This window comes from Solanum verrucosum, unplaced genomic scaffold (genome assembly GCF_900185275.1).
Source record: "Solanum verrucosum unplaced genomic scaffold, falcon-dt-bn FXZP01000008.1, whole genome shotgun sequence".
In the NCBI taxonomy this organism is placed as follows: Eukaryota; Viridiplantae; Streptophyta; class Magnoliopsida; order Solanales; family Solanaceae; genus Solanum; species Solanum verrucosum.
Window position 1 is genome coordinate 1387790 of NW_026020195.1, and position 23862 is coordinate 1411651.

Genomic DNA, 23862 nt, shown 5'->3' on the forward strand with positions numbered 1-23862 from the left:
TTAGGTGCTATCAATCTTATGCCTCTTGTTATCTTATCATGGTTGCCACTTTTATTTAGCAAGTATAAAAATTGTTGAGAATGAAATTGTGTCTTATTATCACAAATTTGATGGCACGGATTTGAGTCGTGAAATCAGTCAGGTGTGGTCCTTCTTCGAATCCTACATGAATGTAAAATACTTAGTGTACAGAACTGTCCTTTTTAATATCATAAAATATCTTCTTTTATGTCTACGAGTTAAGGGGGGATATTAAATGTGAAGTTATAGTTGATTTAGAAGTTTTGATGAAGTTGTTCATCCAACAAGAGTTTACTTCTTCTGACCTAAACCATTAAACAGTCTAGTCAATGACTTGCCTCATTTTATCTTAGGTTTATATATTTTATATACACTGACAATATAAGTTCATGTATCTTAACCGATAGTTAGGGAGTTCATCGAAACCCCTTTCATTGAAAATTACATTATATATATGTTGAATTTCTTTTGCTTTCTTTGTGTACTTTTTTATGTTTTGAATCTCAGTAAAATCCAACTGCAGCAAGTTATTTTAATGTTATTAATTTAACATAACTATAGTCAATACTTATGTTACAATGCTGATATTTTTGCATAAAATACGAGGACTGCACAAGAGCATAAAAAGCTATGTATTCATCTTAATTCATGTGATAACTTATCCCAAGATTAGTTATCCTGGAATTGTAGTGTTGTTTTTGGCCCACACCGAGGGTTGGAACTAATCCCGAAATAACTTGTTCATCATCCAAACGAGCTCCTTAGTGATCTTGTAAAAATACTATTTCACCGTCGGTATCGGGGAAAGGAGGAAGGAATAGTAGGTCCTTGCTTGGCATATCATGTACTAATTGCATGAACAATAACAACAATATAACTTCTTTCTATTATAAAAAAAAAATCTGTGAACTGTATTCTTATTACAACAAAGCTTAGGATAAAGATATAAGAGGTATAAAAAATGAGGTGACATTTCACCATAAAAGATATATATACAACCTGCTATGTAAATGGTACAAAAGCAAGTAATTATAAGATTTTATTGAGGTAAAAAAGGGGGAAGAAGCTATTGTCTTACTGTTCTACTCAGCACTATGTAGAGTCATCATATAAGGTTAGTCTTCATTAGTTTGTCTTTCCAGTGCTGGAAGGCGTTTTCGCTTTTGCTTACTCCTGCCTTCGCATGCTTGTACACGAATAATATTTCATCGAAACCATTAGCCTGACTGCTTTCACTCAGTATAACTTTCTGTAGAGTAGCTTATGGGCGTAGCAACCTGACGCATCCTGGAAATCCTAAGCTTGTCCAACATGTATGGTCAATGCCACTTTCTGCAGTAGCATGTGACAGGGTCATCCAGGTGGAGCAGCCAATGTGTCAGTATACACTCGTTTTTCTTGACTTCCAGCGCAGCAGTTGGCCTAGCGCCATCGATCCAAGAGTTTGAAGATCCCATTGAGTTTTGTCATTGTAGGGAGAAAGCAAACACCAGACCACATAAAATCGAAAAAATAAGACTGCTCGACTAGTTGAAAAAATAGGGAGATTCCAGAACTTCTCTTAGATCAAAATCACCCCGCTCCGGTAACGGGGGGAACTGCAAGTCAGGGAATGACTGCTGAAAACTCTCCAGTAACTGTTAACAATTAAAAGTGTGTTAATAATTTGTGACACGCTATACTTTAGCCTTTAGCAGTCTTATCTTGAAGAAAACACAAGCAAAATCCAATGCAAATTTGATGAGGATAAGAAGGGCTACAACAGTTTACAGTAGATTGAAGTTTGTTTAATGCGAGAATCATTAATGTCTTGAAGGGCAACTTCCAAAAAAAACTTACATTTTCCAGTATGGGTGCGTCGTAGAGTTCAACAAATTTTTCTCTCAAAATCTTGTTCATTTGGTCAACGTCAGATGCATGTGTCCAGTATGAGTCATGCACTCCTGCCATCAATATTGGAATGAAAACATTAGCATGTATCAATTGACACTTATTCACACGGGCACTTGACATTTCATGTGACCGGAAAGAAAATAGGCAGCAATACAAACCTGCAAAACTTAAGCCAGCTTCTTTGCAGGTAATGGCAGTCATCATCATGTGGGAACCATCAAGAGAGTGAACAAAATTTGGAGGGAATGCTGTTCTCTGTCGCTTAACCATTACCTATAATTTATGATAAGAGCATGAATAACAGAAAACACCACCTAACTTCCAACTTATAGTCAATGATATGCAATTCACAGTCATTGATCCAACATCTCCAATTAGTTTCACGTTTTCGAACAGTGTAATTGCATGTTATTCCATTCATTTTTTTTTTGTTGTATAAGCATTATGAGTGAAGGAGAAAGACAAGTTAAATGCAAGCAAACCTTATCTGTTTCACGCTGTAACGTCAAAATCTGAAGAGAAGTTTTAATCTGCATAGAGTTTAAAGTCACAAATAGTTAGTGATCTTCGAATATGAAATATGTCAAAGACATAAGATAGTTTGAAATTCCATGCAATTTAAGCTTTGAATGCATCAGAACATTACAAGATGCCTTCCTAATTTGCGGTAAGGTTGCACAACAGGAAGTCCAAGTGGAGTGGTCCATCGTACAGGCTGGTTTTCCATGGCAATAATCTGGATAATAAAGTGTTAACCATTAGTAAAAAAAAAACGAGACCATAAAAACTTCAAAATCCATTGAAATGAAAAAAAAACAGGAGCAACATAATCAGGTGATACTGGTGTTTGACATTATTTTGTTTTCATTCCTTTACCTTCAAAACATTTCCCATCTGAAAGGGTTTTCCTCCCTAAGATTACAATTACAAACAAAGCACTTTCAAATTCATTGACTAACACCACATTGAGTCCAATTAGAGGGTAACACAACATGATTTGTCATCCCAGAGTTTTAGTATTATTCGTTTCTTCCCCCTTTTATTTTTAGATTTCTATCACTACCTATTATTTCAATATCTTATCATCTTGCTGTTGTTTGTATTTGTTGCTATTGCCACTTCTTCACTGTTTGCTCAGCCGAAGAGTCTTTCGGATTCAGTCTCTACCTTCTCAAAGGTAGGGGTAAGGTCTACATACGCTCTACCATCACCAAACCCCACTTGTGGGAACCTGGGTTTGTTGTTGTTGTTGCAATTTTAGCTTATGCTACTGCTTTTCACATCCAGCATAGACCAGAACATGTGGAAGCATCAAAAAAATTTAAAGTTCCAGCTTATATAATCCTAAAGATCAGCTTCTGTACTAATATCAGAACAAGGAAGTCACTGAACTAGGATCAAGGGATAGACTGCAGCGCACATTTAAACAACTACCGAGACAAAAATTATGCATCATACATCAAACTTGAGATTCTTAACAGGTTTAACCACTAAAATTTTAATTTAATAACTCAAAATTCAATACATGAACTAATTAATTAATGTGATAATTGGAATAAAAAGCAAACCTTTGCACAATCTCCAAGCCAACTCATGATACTTCTGGCTGCTTCAAACATCTCTCCTAAGGCAGTCAACGTGGTCTGACCATGTGTGAAAGATAATAAGATCAAGTACATAAGCAGATACAGAACAGCATTTGAAGGAACATTGACGCTAAATAGACAACATAAAGTATAGACATGTAATTCAACAGCAACCTCAAGGACCTCTAAATGTAGTTACATAATGTTTCAAACCACTCACTCCATCCCAAAACATCCAATTTGACTCCCAAAGGTCAGAGTTGGTGTTGGCCAAAGCCACATTCAAGACTAAATGTAGAAATATGTTTCACCATGAAATGGCAAAATGATTTAAATTACACGCAAGTACAATCATGTACTATGTAGAAGATCTAGAATTTTGTAAGACTGCATAAATTTATCTGAAAATATGTTTGACCAAAGTTAAATTTGATTGTTGGAGTCGATATGAACGCAAGTCTTAGGATTGGAGTAATACTACATTTTGCATGGGTACTAGGACCTCATTCCCATCATTTTTTTTTTTGGTTTGTTTAAACAACACTATGATTTGAAAGAAGATAAAAATATGACTTCTAACATTTGCTGGGAGAATGTTGGACCCCTACATTGACTTTTGTGTTTTGTGGAATAGAACAGAAGATAGTTTGTATAGAGAACAGTGAAAAGACGAACCACATTTACTTCTTTTTAATATGAATAAGTGATGACCCATATTACTATTAGACAACACTTCAGGACTAACCTCAAGGAAAGGATTACCTATTTGAGATAGACAGATTTATTTTGATATGCCATGACTTTACTATAAATCCATTTATATGATTATATTGAAAAGCCCAAGCAGATTTGAATAATCTAAGTTCATACTTTTGCCGCATAACAAGCTGCTGAAAACAACTCATTATCATCTTCAATGGCACCACGCTCCTTCAATCTTCTCTTGATTTGGTCACGAGCACCAATATATGTGACACCGTACACTGATGTCATCACTGTTTGCTTGACCAACTTCCTGTCCACCTGAGTTAGCAATTAAAAGCAACGCGTTACAGAAAGAAATATTATTTAGCACATTATAATGATGCTCTGACGAGTGAAGAGTAGTGCAAATCAGTTCAGAGGATTAAGTTTAATTATCTTTTGCTATTTCATTCTTGATGTAAGCTGGAGTATGCTAATGAGGCAGAAACATTGTTAGAATTCATAGAATCCATCAGTTGAAGAGGAACATACTTTTGGTTTTCTTTTCTTCTTTTGTTCACTTGTACAGAAAATCTATCACTCTCTGTGTTATTTATTAATATAAATACCTCTCCAAAAAAACTATAGAGTGTCTATCATTCAGCAGACATAGAAATATAGATGTATGCCCCTCATATATTACTCCATAAAACTCTGAAAAAAAATCCATCATTGCAGTACATAAGCCCAAAGAATTTAGACACATCAAAGACAAACCTGGTTAATTAACAGCCTGGCACGCATCACATTTGGATCAGTTGCAGGATCTTTATCTGCATCTCTCTTCATAATATCAAGAACTCTGGTTGAAGGAAGAAACTTACAATCATCATATAGAAAAATTGTAGTCTCCTGTCAAAGATTGTCTAGGAACTAAGATTAATCACAAAAGCATTCCTATCACAGAAGGAAAGGATAATTGTTGATCCAGCCTAGCAATTTTGGCATCATTATATAGGTTACTACTAGAATACTATTACACTATTACACAAATGATCCTCTCTAATCTCTATATATGAAATTTACATCTAATCCTGAGTCCATCAATCACAATTACAACAGCTTAAGTTTAAGCATCTCTCTATCACAAGAAAAAATTGGTAGATATATTATCAATCTATAATCTCTTCTCACCAAAGACAAGACACAGTGAATTTGATCAAACGTCCTGCAGCATTTTCTACAGCTGGTCTCAGACTTAAGTCTTCTAGGATTGAAAGCCACATTGAAGGAGTGAAAGCAAAAGAAGGAAGTAGGGGAAGTGCAGTTTAGTGGCTAAATAGTAACTCACCGAGCAGCAATTCCAGAGTAAACATCAGCAGGCTTGTCTCCAGCAACAAGATTGACTGCAGCTGCTCCTAACTGTAAAGTAATCCAAACTCGGTCAAAACATGCCAACTCAAAACATTTTAGCACCATTTAGGATTAATTCTGTAGTACACAACACAAAAATATGCCATAATTTGTCAAGTACATTTGAATGCTGAATTAGCTAATGCTGCAACTCAAGCCCAGAGCAGGCATACTTGATATCAAACAAAGACAGCTTATGCAATGAATCAATCTTTTTTTTGAGTAAATATTCAATGAATCAATCTTACAGTCTTAAAGAAGGCAACAAAAAAGGACATGCATTACCTTATCCCTGCCAAGGGCGGCATAATGTTGTAACCCATTGCACGACCCATCCTTCATTAAAAGTCATAAGCAGACAATCAGATTCACACTGTAGGTAAAACTTCAAAACATGACGTATACATGCAACAACATTTTAAGTAAAGTCTAAAGCTACCACATATTAGAATGTTTAGTTCATCCTTTTGTGATTAACAGATGGCTCTTCAACAATAGATTTTCTTAGAAATAGGGATTTATTATTCATGAGTTCAATTTTCCTAAAGATTTCACGAAAAATATTACTTAATTATTAAGGATGTAATATTTATTACATGAGAAAGATTAACTAAAAGTAATAGTTATAAAGTACAACAACATACCCAGTAATCTGGATTATAACGTGCAATACTAACATTGTAGGTGAAATACAAAATTGCACTAAATTAATGAAAAAATTATAGGATTCCCACTAGAACAACGAAATGAGAGGAGTGTTTACAACCTCAATTATACAACCATTGAAAGTAAGCTAAAACAAATATCACACAACATTCAAGAAAACATGGCCTATCATTGTGAAGTCTCATATGCAGTACTGCAATTTTTTTCAGACTACTTGGATGTTCAAGGGCATAAATTGCACCACTGTCAGATTGATTCCTGAAGTACAGAATTTTTCTTCTATCAGAGAACTTCCACCAATCTCTTGTTGTATAAGTTGATCTCTGAAGTACTCACAAAAGAGAATGCAGAATGTTATGAACTGTCTGGTGGATTCTAGTCAAGCAGAATTTGTTCAAGGAAGGGTAATCACTGACAATATTCTACTCTATGAATTAGTAAAGGGGTATCACCTAGATGCATGCTCAATGTTGACATGCAAAAAAAGGATATGATTCTGTTGAGTGGCCTATCTAGAGCAGATACTGATCAGCCTATATTTCCCTAGTATCATTATTGAATGGCTAATGGCATGTGTGCAGATAGTGTCCTATTCCATCATCATTAATGGGAAACCATCTAAGCCTTTTGAAGCTAAGAAAGTCTTGAGACAAGGAGATTCATTGTCCCCATTCTTGTTTGTTTTAGCAATGGAACATCTAAGTAGACAATTGAAGCAATGGGGGAAAATTCGAAACTTTAACGTCCATCCTAAATATGCCAAATTGAACCTAATCCAACTTGGTTTGCAGGTGATTTACTCCTGTTTTGTAGAGGAGATGCTATGTCAGTCAATACGTATTTGATCAGTTTCAATGTTTCTCACAAGCCTCTGGTCTTATTTGCTAATCCATCAAAAGGTTCTGTTTATTGTGGAGGAGTGTCAAGAGAAGTACAACAGGAAATCCTGGGAATCTACGGCTTCAATAAAGGTGAACTCATTATAAGATACTTAGGGGTGCCTTTGAGTACAAAGAAGGTGTCAACTGTCCGCCCTTGATAGATAAGATCTTGAGTAGGACAAAGTCTTGGACCACAAAATTCTTATCCTATGTAGGTAGAGCCAAGTTGATTAAGTCAGTCAGTCAGTGTTCTGAGACATTTATCCTTCCAAAGAAAGTGGTAAAGATAATTGAAGCTACATGTGGAAGTTTTTTGTGGATTGGAGTTGATTTATCAAAGAAGCACATCTAGCCTGGGATAGAATTTGCCAACCTGAGACAGTAGGAGGTTTTGAAACAAAGCTGTCATGATCAAACTACTATGGAACTTGAGCCAGAAGAAAGACAAGCTCTGAGTAAGATGGATTCACAGTTCACTGATATTATGGGAAGAACAGGAACTTCTTTGTCGGACATTGCCAAGCATGCATCATGGATTGTTCAAAGGATTCTGAAAGCTAGTAAATGTGTGGATGATGCAGTATGCCTGAGCTGCAGAGTTTGGCATCATTTTCAACTAAGCTGTCAAAGGCTCTCTTGAGTAATGAGGCATGATTAATCCCTGAAACTACATGAAAAATAGGTTTGTGCTATGCCTCCTTTAAGCAGCACTAATATATAGGAGCTAAGGCATGCACCTCATTGCCCGTGGCTTCTGCCTTGAAGACAGCAACACTTGAAAAAATATTTTACTTGATTGTATGTTTTGAATTCTTTTGTCTGTGTAATTTGGTCTGCTATTACTCTTGAACACATATTTTTATTTTCTTCATAGCACTTTCATTCATTAAAGCCCAAGGTTAACTGCTACACCCCATGACTTTGGGACCTCAACTATCTAAATGGCACCATTAGTTTGAGGGCATTCACACAAACCGAAATCTCTGGTAGAAAATCCCCCTCCCCCCGGTTCATCACTATGCTAGCAAGGTTCAACTATCAGGATGACCATCGAAACCCTAAGCCTAAGCAACTTTCATCAACCTTTCAAATTGATTAAGGAAATACTAAAACCATGAGAATAACTTCACAGCATAATATTACACAGTCACAAGCAATATACCCTCAGTAACCATCTAGACTAGTTGTGGGCATCATCTAGAATTAGTGGAAGTACACAAATGCGCAACATAAATATAGCTTTTCGTTCCTGCAGGCCTCTCATCTACAGAGCCTTCAAGAGGTTCAAGCTAAGCACACACATTACGAACTCCACCACAAACATTCTCGGATTATCTATTACCTGGTGAATGGGCATATGAGATATAGAGGTCTCTGGAGAAGGGCTTCTCAATGCTTCAGATATGTTAATACATGTTGCTAAGCATTGAAAAGGATCTTCCGCCCCCAACCACCAACGCCTTCCTTCCAGTGGCCTGTCTGCAGAGTCAAAAATATCCTCCACATGGTTTTCACTGAATGCTGCACGACCTTCATATGATAACTTATCAACACCACCACCATATACATTTGCTAGATGTATCTTCAGCCAGCGTAAACCGGACTTTCCAAGTGGGCGCCCCTCAGAGAATTCAAGGATGCCACGGCATAAATCAGAACCAAGATGGTTCAAATACGGGTGCATGGGGTATGCACGACCACGAAAATCAAGATTATGTGGATAATAAAAACCCTCTTCATCCTTCATTTTCCGCGCAACCTGCTCTTCAAAACAAAAGGTCAAATACTATACATCAATACAGGAAAAAGTGGAATAACATAAGACGAGGATATAACTTACAGCTAATTTGAGTTCAATATCACACCGCTGAGAATGCCTCTCGCAGTTCTCTTTTTTTGCAGCTTTAACTTTCCACTTCCATTTCTTGATTTCTTCTTCATCTTCGGTGTCTGGCTCTTCGGGTAAAGGTACCTGAAATCAACTCACCTCTAAGAACGCATGCATGTGGTTAAACAAACCTCAAAAAGCAAAAGGGAAACAAAATCTCAACATCATGTAGCGTAGTCACCCACATCTTCCCTGTCGACTAAATCAGCAAGACGGCCTCCACTAGCCCATATTCTGTCTAATATGCCAAGCACCCTTTTATTCACCCTCCATTTGGTATTACCAAGAGTGTCAAGTGCCTGAAAGGTCAAAATATAGAACAGTGAAAAACGAGTACTGATTTTCTTTCTCCATCTTTTTTTTTGGGGATGGGGGTGGGGGGGCTCGAATTTTGAATATTACATATAGAAAGGTGAAAAACGAGTCCTGATTTTCTTTCTCCATCTTTTTTTTTTGGGGGATGGGGGGTGGAGGGCTCGAATTTTGAATGCTACAGATAAGGAAACATCTGCCTGCAAACCTGGAATACAGGTTCCAATTGCTTCTTTGGAACTCTTTTAACTGCTTCACGCTGCTGTTTTGCTCCATGCGTCCGCATAATGTATGATGGTAAAAATAAGTATGCACCTCTGTCATACCTGCCAGAAAATGTGGAAATTTAACCCAATCCATACATGGTTCTGAGATCTAATGGCTGGAATTACCAAACCAAGCAGCCGATGCAAATATGTGGTCCTATCGCCAACACAGGAAGTCAATAAGAGCCTTATTCATATATCAGTTTAGCTTTCTCTGAAGAGACATCTAATTACCACTGACCAAAATTTTAACTGTGACTTTGAAGATCAATCAAGTTCTTCAGGAAGAAGCAAATACCAATAACAGGTCACACAGTAATGGTTACTCGGAAGAACTTCGGTCAATAAATCTAGCAATACAAACAAGTGGGAGAAACCTCAGTCCACAGATACTATCTTGAGAATGGATTTTGACACACCTCAAAGGTACTAAGTTCCGGCCAACGGGAAACAAAAGCTTTTATTCACTACGGAAAAAAAAAGGAAGAAAATAGAATAGAGTAATTATCTAAACTCAAGTATCTAGCATACAGAATGGAAATAAGAAGAGAAGATCTGCATACTAACCCTGACCAATTCTGTGGAGGAACCAGCATCGGCATATATGGAATCACCATATGTCTAGCCTGTTCGCGAGAAAAGATTTACTGTCATTATATGTAATTCCTCTATGGAAATTGATTATGTAAGCAGGAGAATCACAGTATCACCCAACGGGCAATGAGTATCTGTGAAATACTGTACTCACAGTTTTATCTAAGCCTTTACGAACAAGTGGATCACATTGAATCACACCATATCTTCTGCTACCTTTCCTGTAATCACGGAAGCCACAAAAGAAATCAACAATGAATGGTTCGGAAATGTTATCTACATCGAACCCCATGATGAAAAGAGTGGATTTCTTTTCTTGTTTACCTCTATTTCTATTGAGGCAACTGAGGGAAAGGAATTCATCGAGTTAAGTTTGTACTCACACTGTTTCTACAGTTTTGAGGGTGTGCATAAATGCTGGCCGAATATCTGGAGGACAATCATCTAACTGGTCATTTGGAGGCTGTATATAGGCGGTTTCTATTAATATCTGAATCAATTTGCAGCCAACCTATAGAAAGGCATTACTTTCAGCAAAAAAAACAATCACAAACTACTATAAATACAAGGGCATGCCCAGGAAAGGAAGCTCCAATACTGATCATACAAAGGTGACGAAGGGAAGACACTGTTGAAGACAAACCTTGACAAGGTTGTCCTGGCCCCAAGGCTTTTCATCATCTTGCTGCTTCACAATCTTTCGAACCTGCTGCAGCTTCTGTTTCTTCATCAAGATTTTTACTTTTTTCCTCAGCCTCTCTCTTTCTTTCATTATATCACCAGCTGTTTCTTCCAAGGACCCATCCAATGCATTTTTCTTTGTCTTCTCCAAAAATCTATGTATTCTGGCCTGAGAAGGAATTGAAATAGGACCAATGAACTACACAAGCATGGCTGAACAGCTCTCTTTTTGTTATATACTTTTTGATTAGTCATGAGAGATGCTTCTGAACTTAGGCTAGCAAATGGAGACAACATAAAAAGGAACCATGAAGTTCCCAATAGCCTAAAATAGCCATTGATTCAACGCCACCATATACAGAGAGGTCATTAATGTAACAGAAGAACATACAATACAAGAACTCATAAGAACAGGTTGTACTTCGAGTGCCTGTAGTTTGAGTGGCAAGTGTCTTCTGTCTAATAGGAACACTTCATCATTTGTTTAGATGTTCAATCAAAACAAGTTGTAGTTCAAGTGTCTAAACAAAATTATGGGCAGTCGATGTATTCAGCATTCTGATTTTAGTTAATTTTTGGACACGCACGAGATTCCATTGAGTATTGATGATAGGGTGCTCATTGTGGAGAACCATGTTTTATTGTAGGTTCTACCACTTTTTGTACACCACTTGTATACAGTATACCAGGGTTTTCTCCCAAACAAACAAAAAGAGAGATTTTGGCAGCCTTATTTCACCCATATTGATACTGCATCATAATACATTTGAAACAAGGAAATGGAAACTTATTGCAGCCTCTCCAAGTTCCATTGACATTTTTATTTTTTTTATAATGGTAACTAAGTTCCATTGACATTTTCAGTGAAAAGATTGCAATAAAATTAAACAAGTTATCGCAGAGAAGGAAAATACAAGTTTGCATAAATCAATACAAGACAAGCACACAAAAGGATATAAAATCAACTGGAATATCACCCTAACTAAGCAACTTTTCCCCTCACCATCGGGGATGTAAAATTTTAATCTATTTCAATTCATGTGTTTGTGCTATCGCTTTCTCCAGCCTATTCTTTCCAGATGGGGGGCACATGGTCACTAGAAACCCCATAGGACAAAATTTTAGTTTCCTAAGAGATAATGAAACACCAATATTTCGCTCCAATAGAGAATCTGCTGGCATATGTCGCTATGAGGTTATGTTGATTACTCTAAGGAACATACAACAAATGTACCAGAGAATAGAGTCATTGACTACAATGCAAGTATAAAAAAAATCCCCAATGGACAGAGACGAACCTCGTGCTCAATTGCTTCACCAATGTGGGAAGCAGCTTGCACCACTCTAGCACTACCACTTCCTCCACCAGTCATTAGCAACCCCATCAACTTGTGCATTGTAATCACAGCCATCATTTCAGCAGGCAACTGATCAAAGAAGGGAGCATAAGCCCCGCGGTTCTTACCTTCATCACACAACTTCTGTTCAGCAGCTATGGCATCCCTCAATGGCTCAAACCAACCCAAGAACAAAGATTTAATATAGGGCAAGTTTGGCGCCAGCTTTTGCTCACACATATCCATCAGCAGCTCCTGATACTCCTTAGCCGCGTCTTCCCATGCTTCAGTTTCTACCTTTATCTGCCTTCTCCTAAGCAAATTATACTTCCCAATCCCCATCCCACCTACTGTTTTCGGCTGCTTTGGCTGCAAATTGGTCTTCAAAGCCTCATTTTCTTTGTTCATTTCCTCAATTAATTCTTGAATTTCATCAATATCTTCTTCAGATGTAGAAGCAATAGCCTCTGCAGCACTACCATAACTCCTCAAAATTCCTAAAGATCCACAAACTCGAAAATCTCCTTTAACTCTAGAAAAGATTGAACTTTCAGAGAAACCCAAGTAGTGATTCCTACAACTATCTTCACACATCCCATCTAAACATCTACTTTTTCCATTAACTCTAGTAAAGATTGAACTTTGAGACACACCCAAGTTGGGATTCCTATAAATTTCTTCACACAACCCTTGTAAAGGTCTAGTCTTTCCTAAAGACTGAGCAAAACCAAGAAAATCTGAATCATGGGTATTCCTCAATTTTCTTGAATAAGCTTGTTTAGATATGTATCTCCACATATTCAGTGGATCTTTTGTTGGAAAACTGAAGAAAAAAGATTACCCCAAATGACTAATAACCTGAAAAAAAGGTAAGGGAAACTGTGGAATGCTTGCTAGCATTGAAAGGGAAAATCTTGAGAAGAAAAAATGGTGAAAAGAGAAGCACAGGAGAAGGAGTTTGGCGATGGAGGCTGCCTTAAACCCTTCCAAAAACCTATTCTTTCGTTACTAAGAATTAACAAATACTATCCGGGTTTTAATTTTACCTTATTGGCTGACCGACCCGACCCGTTTACAGTAACTTTCGAGGGATGTATGGCACTGAAATTCAGAATTTCTTTTTATATTTTTAGTTTTTTATCCAAGAAATTTAGAATTTCCTCCAAACTCCAAAAAGAAAAAGATTATAATTTATTAAAATGATACCTATTTTATGGTATTCCACAAAACTTAATTTAATGATAATAATATGAAGCTTTTGCAATATTCTCTCATTTGGATATTGGACTTAAATGTTTCGAGGTGAAATTATAGTTTGACTTTCTCTGTAAATTTATTTTTTTGTTATATTATCGTATTTATCATTAAATAAATAAAATGAGAAAGAAATTGGTTTGAAAATTGGCAAAACACTTGATAGATAGAAAGAAAAACGAAGGATTTAGCTTATAGAACAAAAACAATAAAAACTCAAATTGGAAAAAGTTAAAAAGAGAACAAGAAAATAACTTTCATTAATAAACTTCAATTTTAATAAAACAAATAATATTAAAAATCACCAAATCTAACAAATAAGTTGTGCAAAAGTGTTGTTCAATCATGGGCCACAACATCTTCATAGGAGGAATTAAGACCACTAAAAAGTCAACAAAAATTGTCAATAAATATTTCTTTCTATCAAGAGTCCAATGCATACACATATAACCTACAAATTGTGATTTTGTAGAATTTGCCTACATCTGACCATGCTTAAACCTCAGTCGTAAAATTACATTGTATATTGTGAAAGCTTCAAAATTTAAATTTACTTATTTACAAACTCATTTTTGTTTTTTGTTTTGCTTATGATGGTTCATTTACGATAATAGAAGTCATTCACACAATTCAATCACATAAAAAAAATCAACTGAAGTAATTTTCTTCATCAAATAAGAGGGTATAATTTTGAAGGAAAAAAAATGTTTAAGGGACATGTTTACAATATTTGTTAGACTAGTTACGTGTGAATTTAACGAAAATGCAACACATGACGTGTAAGTTAGAAGCACGTTTGGATCCTGCCATAGACAAACGCCTAGTATTTAAGTAAAGAAAGATAAAACGAGTAAGCTTTTATCCACCGAGTTTTGAACCATACATCAATGGTGTACTGCAAGAGGGGGGACAGTGAAAACCAACCAAATCTTACTATTCTATAACTAAATTATTCATTCCAAAATTTCTTCAATACAATTTCTAGTCCACACACCCCCCCCCCCCCCCACCCAAATAACATTCTTGTTCCCCTCCCCTCAACCAAAATTCTTTTTCTCTTATGACATGCCAGAAAGAAAGCCTAAACAAGATAGAGAAACACTTTATGAATCACTCCCAATAATCGTTACTCTCGGTCCTTACTTCAGATGGCTCGACGACTTGTGGCTCTACCACTTCAGCAGAGCTTGCATCTGACTCGGTTGATGCTTCTTCTGATGCCTCTGTCTCTTCTTCCTCGAATCGTCCCCATCTTCCTCCAAGAGCCATGGCCATCATCTCGTAGATCTTGCCACCCAACTCAGCTGGACTATCAGGCTGTTTCCAATGTGCCTCAGTGTTAAATTCATGTATTAGGAAGAAACAACTTATGCAATACAAGGAAAGACAAGGTGTGTTCCACAGTACTTACAGTAAATCCACTGGAGATCAATGCGGTGTCAAACAGCAGTTCCACAGCCCGCTTGGCGTCAGAACTATCGGGTGAATTTTTGCATGCAGCCTGCAAGTAACTCCACAGAACCATTGTTGATAAGTACATATGATTCTTAGTCAAACTTGACCATATTTTTCTTCTATGGACAAAAACAGTTCTTGTGAAGTCACTAAAATTTACTACTAGTTGTATAAGAAAAAAACTATTAAACTGTTGGTATGCTTTATGATACAAAACGACAAAAGGTACAACAACTAGGCCTCAGTCGTGTTATCTCACAAGTGGGGTGTACGCAGACCTTAGATGTTATGTTTTTATTTTTCTAAAAGAAAATGAGCAACAGCAAAATCGATTGCTACACCCCAGGCAACTTGTGTGAAACTTAACTGCTAGTCTTCACCCGGCACCCACTATCTGGTCATTGACGATAATCCCAAGTGTAAACATAGCAGTGATACTTGGTCAAGGAGTGTTTTGGACCACAAATTTCAAAAGTCTCCCTTTTTTTCTTAAACTGTGTGTCAAGTCAAACAGTGCACCATAAAATGGGACAGATGGAGTATATGATTTCGCAACACTTGATACTTACAACTTCGATAGAATCCAAATCAAGGAACTAGCTAGTAGCTATGCAGATCGAGCAGGGAAAACTTACATTTAGGTCTTTGATGATTGGATGGTCGGGATTAACCTCCAATATTCTTCTGCCTCTCATAAATTCCAGGGTTGAAGTGTCTCCCAAGGTTTGTGCTCTCATCAATCTATTTCATACACACAAAAATGAAGATTTTCAACCGAGAGTCTTACAATTTCCAAAACTAGATAAACAGAAAAAGACTCTAGAAATAATAACCCACAGACCTTTCCATGTTGGCAGACCAACCAAACTTTCCAGATACAAGCACACATGGTGATGTGCTTAAACGCTTTGAAACTTGTACTTTTGCCACCTTATCACCCAACTGTTGTTTTATCCAATCACATAGAAGATTGTACTCTTGCTTGGCTTCCCTGTCTTTCACCTCATCATCATCATCTGAAATCAATGGCAGAGAGCAAAATATGTTAAACATTCTGGAAACAGGTCAAACTTGAATGGCCGTTTCATTTATATTTCCCCAATACCCTTTCTGCTGTTTATTTGAGTGTTCACATAGTGGGAAATAAAATTTCAAAGGGAAGACATGAAATATTGAAGGAAAGCACTTCTATACTATGTTCCCAGTCAATGCAAGAAAATATGAGCTTACCAAGCTCCAGGTCCTCTTTGCTTATGTCAACGAACTTCTTTTCCTTGTATGTTTGTAGATTCTGGATAGCCACCTCATCTATTGGCTCAACGAGGTACAACACCTATATCACAGCAACACAGGCAAATGTTAGGAGTGTGTACAAACAGAACTTAAGCCAGATAACATGATCTCTGACACAGCCTTCCCTAAAGCTACGTGTTTTTGTCTTCCAGTGGACATCCAAGAATGACATGACATGTGTTTTGTTTAGTGCCGAATGAGGAGTATGTACTGGCAGCAAATTCGCTTTTCCTCTATATAGAAATAATTTAGCAAGTTCAAAAGTAGGACTCATAACTTATTGAGATAAACACTATATTGGGACCATTATGGAAAATGGAACATCATTCTGCAACAACCAAAAAAGAAAAGGCGGATGTTCAAACTGACATAGGTAGGAGCAAGAAAAGGTGGTACAGAATGAAACTATTCATCCAAACAACAGTCTGGATGTCAAGGATAAAGAATCATAAATTAAAAAAAAATCATTCTTTGGACATCCTACCAGAAAACTTTCAATGACACTTTTCACTATCCTGCTAACTATAAAGACTGGTGACACATACAGTATTCAATTTGTGTTACATTTATCGGGGGATGTTTCTCTTGTTATCTGTTATTTCCTTTAGGAGAAGGAAGGGGGAAGGGGGAGGGGAATACGCCTGCAAAACTCTACATTCAAACTATAAAGTAAACCAACAGAGACTTGTTATTCATGCCTATTAGGTATCTGGAAGACTTAGTAAATAAATCCAGTAAAAAATTAGGATGAAGTACATACCTCAATACCCTTCTGAACCAACTTCTCCAAGAAAGGAGCAGTCCTGGCACTCTGTAAGCTATCAGTAGCCAAATAGTAAATGGCTTTCTGATTTTCGCCCATGTTCTCAACATAGTCATCTAAGCTTATCAATTCTTCTTCACTCTTGGAAGAAAAGAATCTCAGTAATGGGGTTATTCGCTTGTGATTACCAGTGTCTTCAATACATCCCAACTTCACAAATTTTCCAAAGTTCTCCCAGAATTTTTTGTAATCCTGTAATAAAATAGCAGAGCTCTTACAGAATTCAAGAGACTCTGTTGAAAAGGCACCAAAGGTAACGAAAGTTTTGATGATATTTTACCTCCTTGTTCTCACTTTCAGAGAGATCCTGAATCATGTCGAATGTTTTTCTCACTAGTCTCTTTCTCATTATCCGAACCTAGGATGAAAGAAATAAATACATTACAGTCCAAGAACAGGTTCTTCTTTTTCAATCGAACCAAATAATAGCTAGAGAGATTGACCATAGCAACCACCACGTCAGTGCAGATTGCTAAACAAGATACAGTTTTGACATATAAAATGTAATTCATTCAAGCACAAAAGCTTTTCCTTACAATTCGGCTCTCCTGTAGAATTTCTCGTGAAACATTAAGAGGAAGGTCATTTGAGTCCACCACTCCTTTAACAAAGCTCAGGTACCTCGGAAACTGAAATGCATAGAAACTAGCATCAGCTGATTTAGAAAAAAAAACAAAGGCACTGCACTATAACTGGCCCCCAAAAGCACTTAGGCATCAATTTAAATTTGGATTGCTTAAAGCTGGGATGTAAAACTACACGTTCTCTTTGTCTACCACTTAACACAAATCTCATTATTTTATTCTGCAGTAGACATTTTAAACATGATTCAAGAACATCACTTCTCTTCATGTGTATTAACGTCATATATACAGCTCAAAGAATGAGAGACTATGAATTTGTGAATGAGAAACTTCACAATGACACAAGGAAAGAATTATCAATTCTCTTCAGATCTCTTCTACAAGTTGCAAATCGAGCTAACATATAGAACTTACCAACTCCCCATCAAAATCATCAGAAATAAAGACACGCTTCACATACAAGCGTATGTTCTTCGTCTTGGGATTTACAACATCTTCATTGTTAAGAGGAGCCATTCCAGGTATATACAAGACACTTCTAAACTCCACCTCACCCTGCACAAATTGTTCTATCAGAGTTAAAACATCAATAAATAAAAAACAACAAATGACTAGTCATCAATCCAATATGAAAAGTGAATACCTCTGTAGTGAAGTGAGTGTGAGCAAGGGGATCCAAGAACTCATTAAAAGTTTTCTTGTAGAATTCCTGGTACTGTTCTTTCTCAACTTCTTTTGGATTCCGCATCTACAATTTATTACGGGGAAAAGAGGATTATCCTAACTAGAATGACCATGAAAAAACTATCACATACAACAAAAAGAGTACAATTTAAAGAACTCTCACTGTAGTCAATAACTCACCCATATGGGTTTTGTCTCATTCGTCAACTCCCAATCCCAGTACTTCTCAGTTTTGGTCTTCTTTGTCATTTTCTTTTCTTCCTGTCATCATAAAGAAAAAGAGAACACAAATTCCAATACCGTCAATAAACTCGAGAAGTATAGACACGTATTGAAAAGAATACACTGTAAGCACATAAGTATGAAGCCATCACCTCTGGTTTTTCTTCTCCTTCCTTTGGTTCTTCCTCTTCCTCTACCTGTCAAAATTTACCAATGAGAATTAGGCATAGATGAATAATAGATGACAAACTAGCACAGTGAAACAAGTTGAAACCCCCTTGTCCCTACCAATCCACAAAATAATAATAATCAACAAAGTTTTCACATGAGAATGCAAGTTGTCACACACTTATCAGCAGCAGCAACAACAACCCCCCCCCCCCCCCCCCCCCGCAAAATCATCCCCTTGCAATGGTATGTTGAATAATAATAATAACAACAATAATGATAATAACAGTAAAAATAATAAACAAAGTTATTACGTGATAATGGAAATTAGACGCACTTATCCTAATCAAAACACAAGCAGTACAAACAACCTCTAATTGGTAAAGATTTATAGTATGATGTAATAATGATGCAACTGTTTCAGTTTTTTAAGCATCAACTGGCCCCCTATATCTGCCTCTGGAACCGGTATTTTGAATCTGAAAATTTTGCAGGTAATCAAAACTATAAATTTATCCAATCACCTACCCCATTGCGAAAAAAAAGTGTTTTGCCATAAGCTGAAACCACAAAAGATTTCTCCTAAAACACCACATCTAAAAGAGGAGGTGAAGGTTAAAACCACCTTAGATTATACAAGGAACCTTACCTCAATTGTTCTTGATTTCTCCTGCCACGTGTAAATTGGAAAAGATACAAACTGTGAATAATTCTTCACCAAATCTTGGATCTTCTTGGGCTCAGAATACTCGTATTTATCATCGTCCTACAAAAAAGATGATAGCCTATCAAATTGCATCTACCATAGGGAACAAAACCATTCACAATGCTCTCTACTGATCCATCTTAAGTCTTAACACACCGAAGAAGATAAATTACAGGGTTATGACCATCCAAGTTAAATGTCCTACAATTCTAAACTTATTATCATCCAGAGAAGTCATCAGTTGACATGGTCAACGATGGATTTTAGGAACTTATCTTTAATTTATTGTAATAACCTGTAGTTCAGCAAAATTAGGAGATGAAACAAAATGGAGATTGACCATAACATGCCCAACCCAGGGGATATAGGCACAAAGCTACCAAGAGAAAGGAGCAAAATTATTGCAGTACCCTCAAATAAAGTGTAATTTGTGTTCCTCGAGGTAGAAGATTTTCAGGATTAGTTTCCTCTCTGATGACATATGAGCTACTGTCAGCCTCCGCCTCCCAAACATACTGTTTATCTGACCTTGGGCTCTTCGTGGAAACTACAACCTGATTGTACGGAAAAACAAAAAATAACAAAATCAGAGGAATGACAATGCCTTCTTTTTTTAATAAATCCATATCCATATGCAATGAGCGGCTACCTTTTGTGCAACAAGAAATGCAGAATAGAAACCAACACCAAATTGACCAATCAATCCATTGTCAGCTCCAAGGTCTTTATTTTCCTATAGATAGAAAAGCAGCATAGTTCTTAGAGACAATAACTTCAAACCACAATCAAAGTCTGCATTAGAGTAGTTACTCCACAACAGAAGATACCCTTTAGTACCTTAAGTGCCTTCAAGAATTTTGAGGTACCACTTTGAGCAATAGTCCCAAGACAGTCTATGAGCTCCTCTTTGGTCATTCCAATACCAGTATCCCTGCATTATCAATAAATTAGTCCCTTTACTAGGAAAGCATTAATGCAGCAGCTAGACCTTAAGCCACGTACGTTATAGTAATAGTCCCATTGTCTGGATCAGATTTGATGCGAATCTCTAGCTCACTAGAATCTCCAAGTAAAGAGGGCTCCGTCAAACTCAGAAATCTCAACTTATCAAGGGCATCACTAGCATTACTGTCCAAAGAAGAATCTGAAGTTAGCAATAACACATAAAGGAAAAGAGGAAATTCTAAAAGACAATTACCAAGCATCATGAAGACTTCAACAAGTGCATTCGGAAAAAAAAAAAATGAACCCTATGGAAACCCAAAAGAGGCAATCTTTTGGTAGTGACCAGTGCCAGATATCAACAACATCATACCTAGTGTAATCCCACAAGTTGGGCTTGGGGACGGGTAGGATGTACTCAAACCTTACCCCTACGTTTGTGGGGTAGAGAAGCTATTCCTGATAGACCCTCGGCGCAGCAGAAAAGAAAAGAATTTGAAGTATGGTAGCAAGTGCCAGATATCAGCACAAAGAATTAAATGTAAACTCTATGACGAATGGTTTCTAACACAAACATTTATCATATCATCTACAAGCAGTAACTATTAATCCATAACTCTACGAGATCAATGATTACTAACGTTATCAAGAAAACAATTACTCCCTCTGTCCCAAGGACAATTGATGTGACACTCTTTTCATTTTAGTCAATCCCAAAAAAATGACATATTTCTATATTTACAAACAATTCAACTTCTAAACTTCTCATTTTACCCCTAGTAAGATGACTTACGGCCACACAAATATCTATGGTAGCAGTAAGTAGTGTACAGATGTTCTGCCACTCAGAAAAGCAAACAAAGGGGAGAAATGTCCTCACCTCACAAGCTCTCGCAAGAAAACCTCCTTGTGACTGTATAGACTGTGAACAATCAAGTCCAATAGGCGACTGACCTGCATCCGAGAAATAAAAGTTAGCAACAATAAAGTGGACAAAGGACTATCAGCTAAATAAAACTAAGTATTCAAGAGCTCCTACAATTGCCTAAAGATTGGATCTTTCCTATGTTAAAAGCCATACCAATGACTATTTCATAGATTGCCTAAAAGAAAACATCTGAATTCAAACTACCAACTCCTCTTCAATCAATTATACCTCAACAACAAACTAGTTACAATTGACAATATAGCTACAACAGCATAATCAGTGTAGTTCCACAAAGAAACGTTACCCCAGAGGCTATTTCCAATAGACCCCCTGCTCAAGAAAATCAACCCAATACAGCTAAAAACTGAAAATTACAAACCAAAATTCTAAACTATACAAAAGGAAATGAAATTCCCACCTCAGCCTGATACTCATGGGTCTCCCCAGAAGTCTCAGAAGCTTCTTTGTCAGCTACAGCAGAAGCCTCACACCTAACCACTACTCCAACATCTCTTTTATCCTGTTTCCACCTCAACCCAGATTGTAAAAATCCATTCTTGATATTATTCCTAGGCAAGAAAGTACTTTTAAGACAGACCCTATTGGTACTACCACTCCCCAATACAAAAGAAGGACTGTAAGGCACTGAAGCCATAGGTGAAGAAGTCAAACTCCTGCTTACTACAGGGGCCATTATCTAAACTATTTGAGAAAAAAACCACAAATGATTCTTGAAGTTTCTGTGAGTTTTTTTCACTGTGTGTTTTGTGTGTTTGTGTGTGTGTATGGATAAAGGAGTTGGGCTAAGAATTCTTGAGGGTTTGTGTAAAAACCCTGAAATGTGGAGAAAGGGTTTAAGGGTGAGGGTAGAGGATTCTAGAAGTGTACATACAATTGGAGAGTGTATTTTCTTGGAAGTTTGTGTTTGAGAATTATAAGGTGAGGATGCTGCCATGTCAGCAATCACAGTTATCTTGATATATTTTTTAAAAAATTTTAAAATTATATATTTTTTCTCAATTTACAATACGGAGAAAATTTTGTTGGAAGCATCACTTAAATGAACCATATAGTGCGCGATCGGGATTTAATTGGAGCTCTAATATAATTTTCGAACACCAAGTGAGAAATCAGGAAAAAAAATTCTAAGTTTAAGCAATTTTCATGTGTGGAAATTCTTATATGTTAAAACTTGTCAATCTTGCGATCTAGAAAGGATGAGCCCAGGTAATGGTCCACTAATTAATAAAATATGAAGTTGTGGTCCTTAATGAGTTTCTTCAACAAAATAAGGGGTTAAAGTGTAAAAAAATGGAAGATTATGTGGTTTTCACGCCATGTTTTATATTATGAATTGATTAACCATACAATTTCTATTGAGAAGATCTATTTCAATGATAAAGTATTTTCTATCAAAGTCAATATTGTATTCAGAATTGAACTCGAAATCTATAATTTTAATTAATGAAAGAATAATTATTATTCCATTACGATCTTAAATCATTATTGGTGGTTTATATTGAAATTATTGGTCATCCAATTTGATAAATAATTAGTGATTTGAGAGTTGAGAGCAACTAATGATGCAGACGTTTGAATCTATTTGTACACAAAGATAGTCCAATTCCTTTTTGTTTCCTTTTCTCTATGAGTCTATGACAAATTTTGTTCAAGGCATGAACTAACTTGATTGGGTTAGTCTTGAGTAAATGGGCTTGGGAGATACAAAAAGAGGCCCAAAAAGTTAAAAGGATCAAGATTGGAGCTACAAGTATCCAGTCACACAAGTGCAAAAAAGAGATATTATAATAATGGGAAACTTTTAGAAATAGCAAAGATAATAGATCTAACAAGGGTCTATAGCTATAGTTTTGATAATTGTACTTCATAGCTATAGTTTTGTTTGCTATGGAGGTTGTGGTTTATATATTTCGCTTGTTTGTATATTTCGCTTGCGAATATACAAATATCATAATAATATACAAAGGGATGTTGTGGTTTGTATATTTCGCTTACCCGTTTGTATACTTTGCTTGCGAATATGCAAACATCGAAAGTATATACAATTCTATATTTGTACATTTGGGATTTTTTTTCATAATTCTGTTTGTATATTTCGTTTGCCAATATACAAACAAGGCAATTTGTTATGAATTTTTCATAAATAGTAGTATACAAATAGTTAAGGTAAGCATATACAAATTCTAGATGTATACAATCAGGAACCTAATTATACAAATTCTGAATTTATACCTTCAAGGATCAAATTATACAAATTCTGAATTTATACAATTAGAAAACCAAAAAGCAAAAATTCGCAAAAGTGTAGCTACGGATTAAAAATAATTGAAACTATAGTTATATTATATAATATACTCTAGATATTTGCCCTTTCGCGTAATTTTCCCCATAATATAGTACTAAATTTCAATCTTTCACTAAAAGCTTAAAATATCATGTAAAATTCTGTAAAAGAGTTTTTAAAGTTTATAACATGCTAAAATGGATATATGAGGAAAATGATAACAATCAAGAAGGTCATCAAAGGACTTTAAAATAACCTTACAACTTTAATGAACAT

At 36.3% G+C, this 23862-nt stretch overlaps 2 protein-coding genes across 4 annotated transcripts; both read right to left on the minus strand.

Moving 5' to 3' along the window:
- Window positions 1-1058: 1058 nt before the first annotated feature.
- LOC125829754 (DNA-directed RNA polymerase 1, mitochondrial) lies at window positions 1059-13195 on the minus strand. Of its 3 annotated transcripts, none has more exons than XM_049508948.1 (19): window positions 12184-13195; window positions 10812-11054; window positions 10588-10715; window positions 10359-10425; window positions 10178-10236; window positions 9553-9670; window positions 9218-9331; window positions 8985-9116; window positions 8487-8903; window positions 5883-5933; window positions 5536-5606; window positions 4962-5046; window positions 4371-4523; window positions 3483-3557; window positions 2561-2650; window positions 2397-2444; window positions 2073-2187; window positions 1861-1964; window positions 1059-1658 (listed from the first exon to the last, which is right to left on the minus strand). In XM_049508948.1, exons 1-19 carry the CDS (start codon window positions 13018-13020, stop codon window positions 1548-1550), a joined length of 3018 nt encoding a protein of 1005 aa, XP_049364905.1. In that variant the 5' UTR covers window positions 13021-13195; the 3' UTR covers window positions 1059-1547. The 3 variants fall into 3 exon arrangements, with proteins under 3 accessions (XP_049364905.1, XP_049364907.1, XP_049364906.1); XM_049508950.1 differs by having other exon boundaries at window positions 1210-1658; window positions 10911-11054; XM_049508949.1 differs by having other exon boundaries at window positions 1210-1658; window positions 10848-11054.
- Window positions 13196-14446: 1251 nt separating this feature from the next.
- LOC125829756 (heat shock protein 90-5, chloroplastic) lies at window positions 14447-22181 on the minus strand. The gene is made up of 19 exons (XM_049508952.1): window positions 21700-22181; window positions 21234-21307; window positions 20414-20539; window positions 20249-20342; window positions 20061-20144; window positions 19822-19965; window positions 19355-19471; window positions 18690-18734; window positions 18496-18576; window positions 18275-18379; window positions 18046-18186; window positions 17584-17676; window positions 17328-17405; window positions 16985-17239; window positions 16162-16264; window positions 15773-15947; window positions 15567-15672; window positions 14888-14977; window positions 14447-14793 (listed from the first exon to the last, which is right to left on the minus strand). The coding sequence occupies exons 1-19, from the start codon at window positions 21973-21975 to the stop codon at window positions 14587-14589; spliced, it is 2394 nt and encodes a 797-aa protein (XP_049364909.1). The 5' UTR covers window positions 21976-22181; the 3' UTR covers window positions 14447-14586.
- Window positions 22182-23862: the final 1681 nt, after the last annotated feature.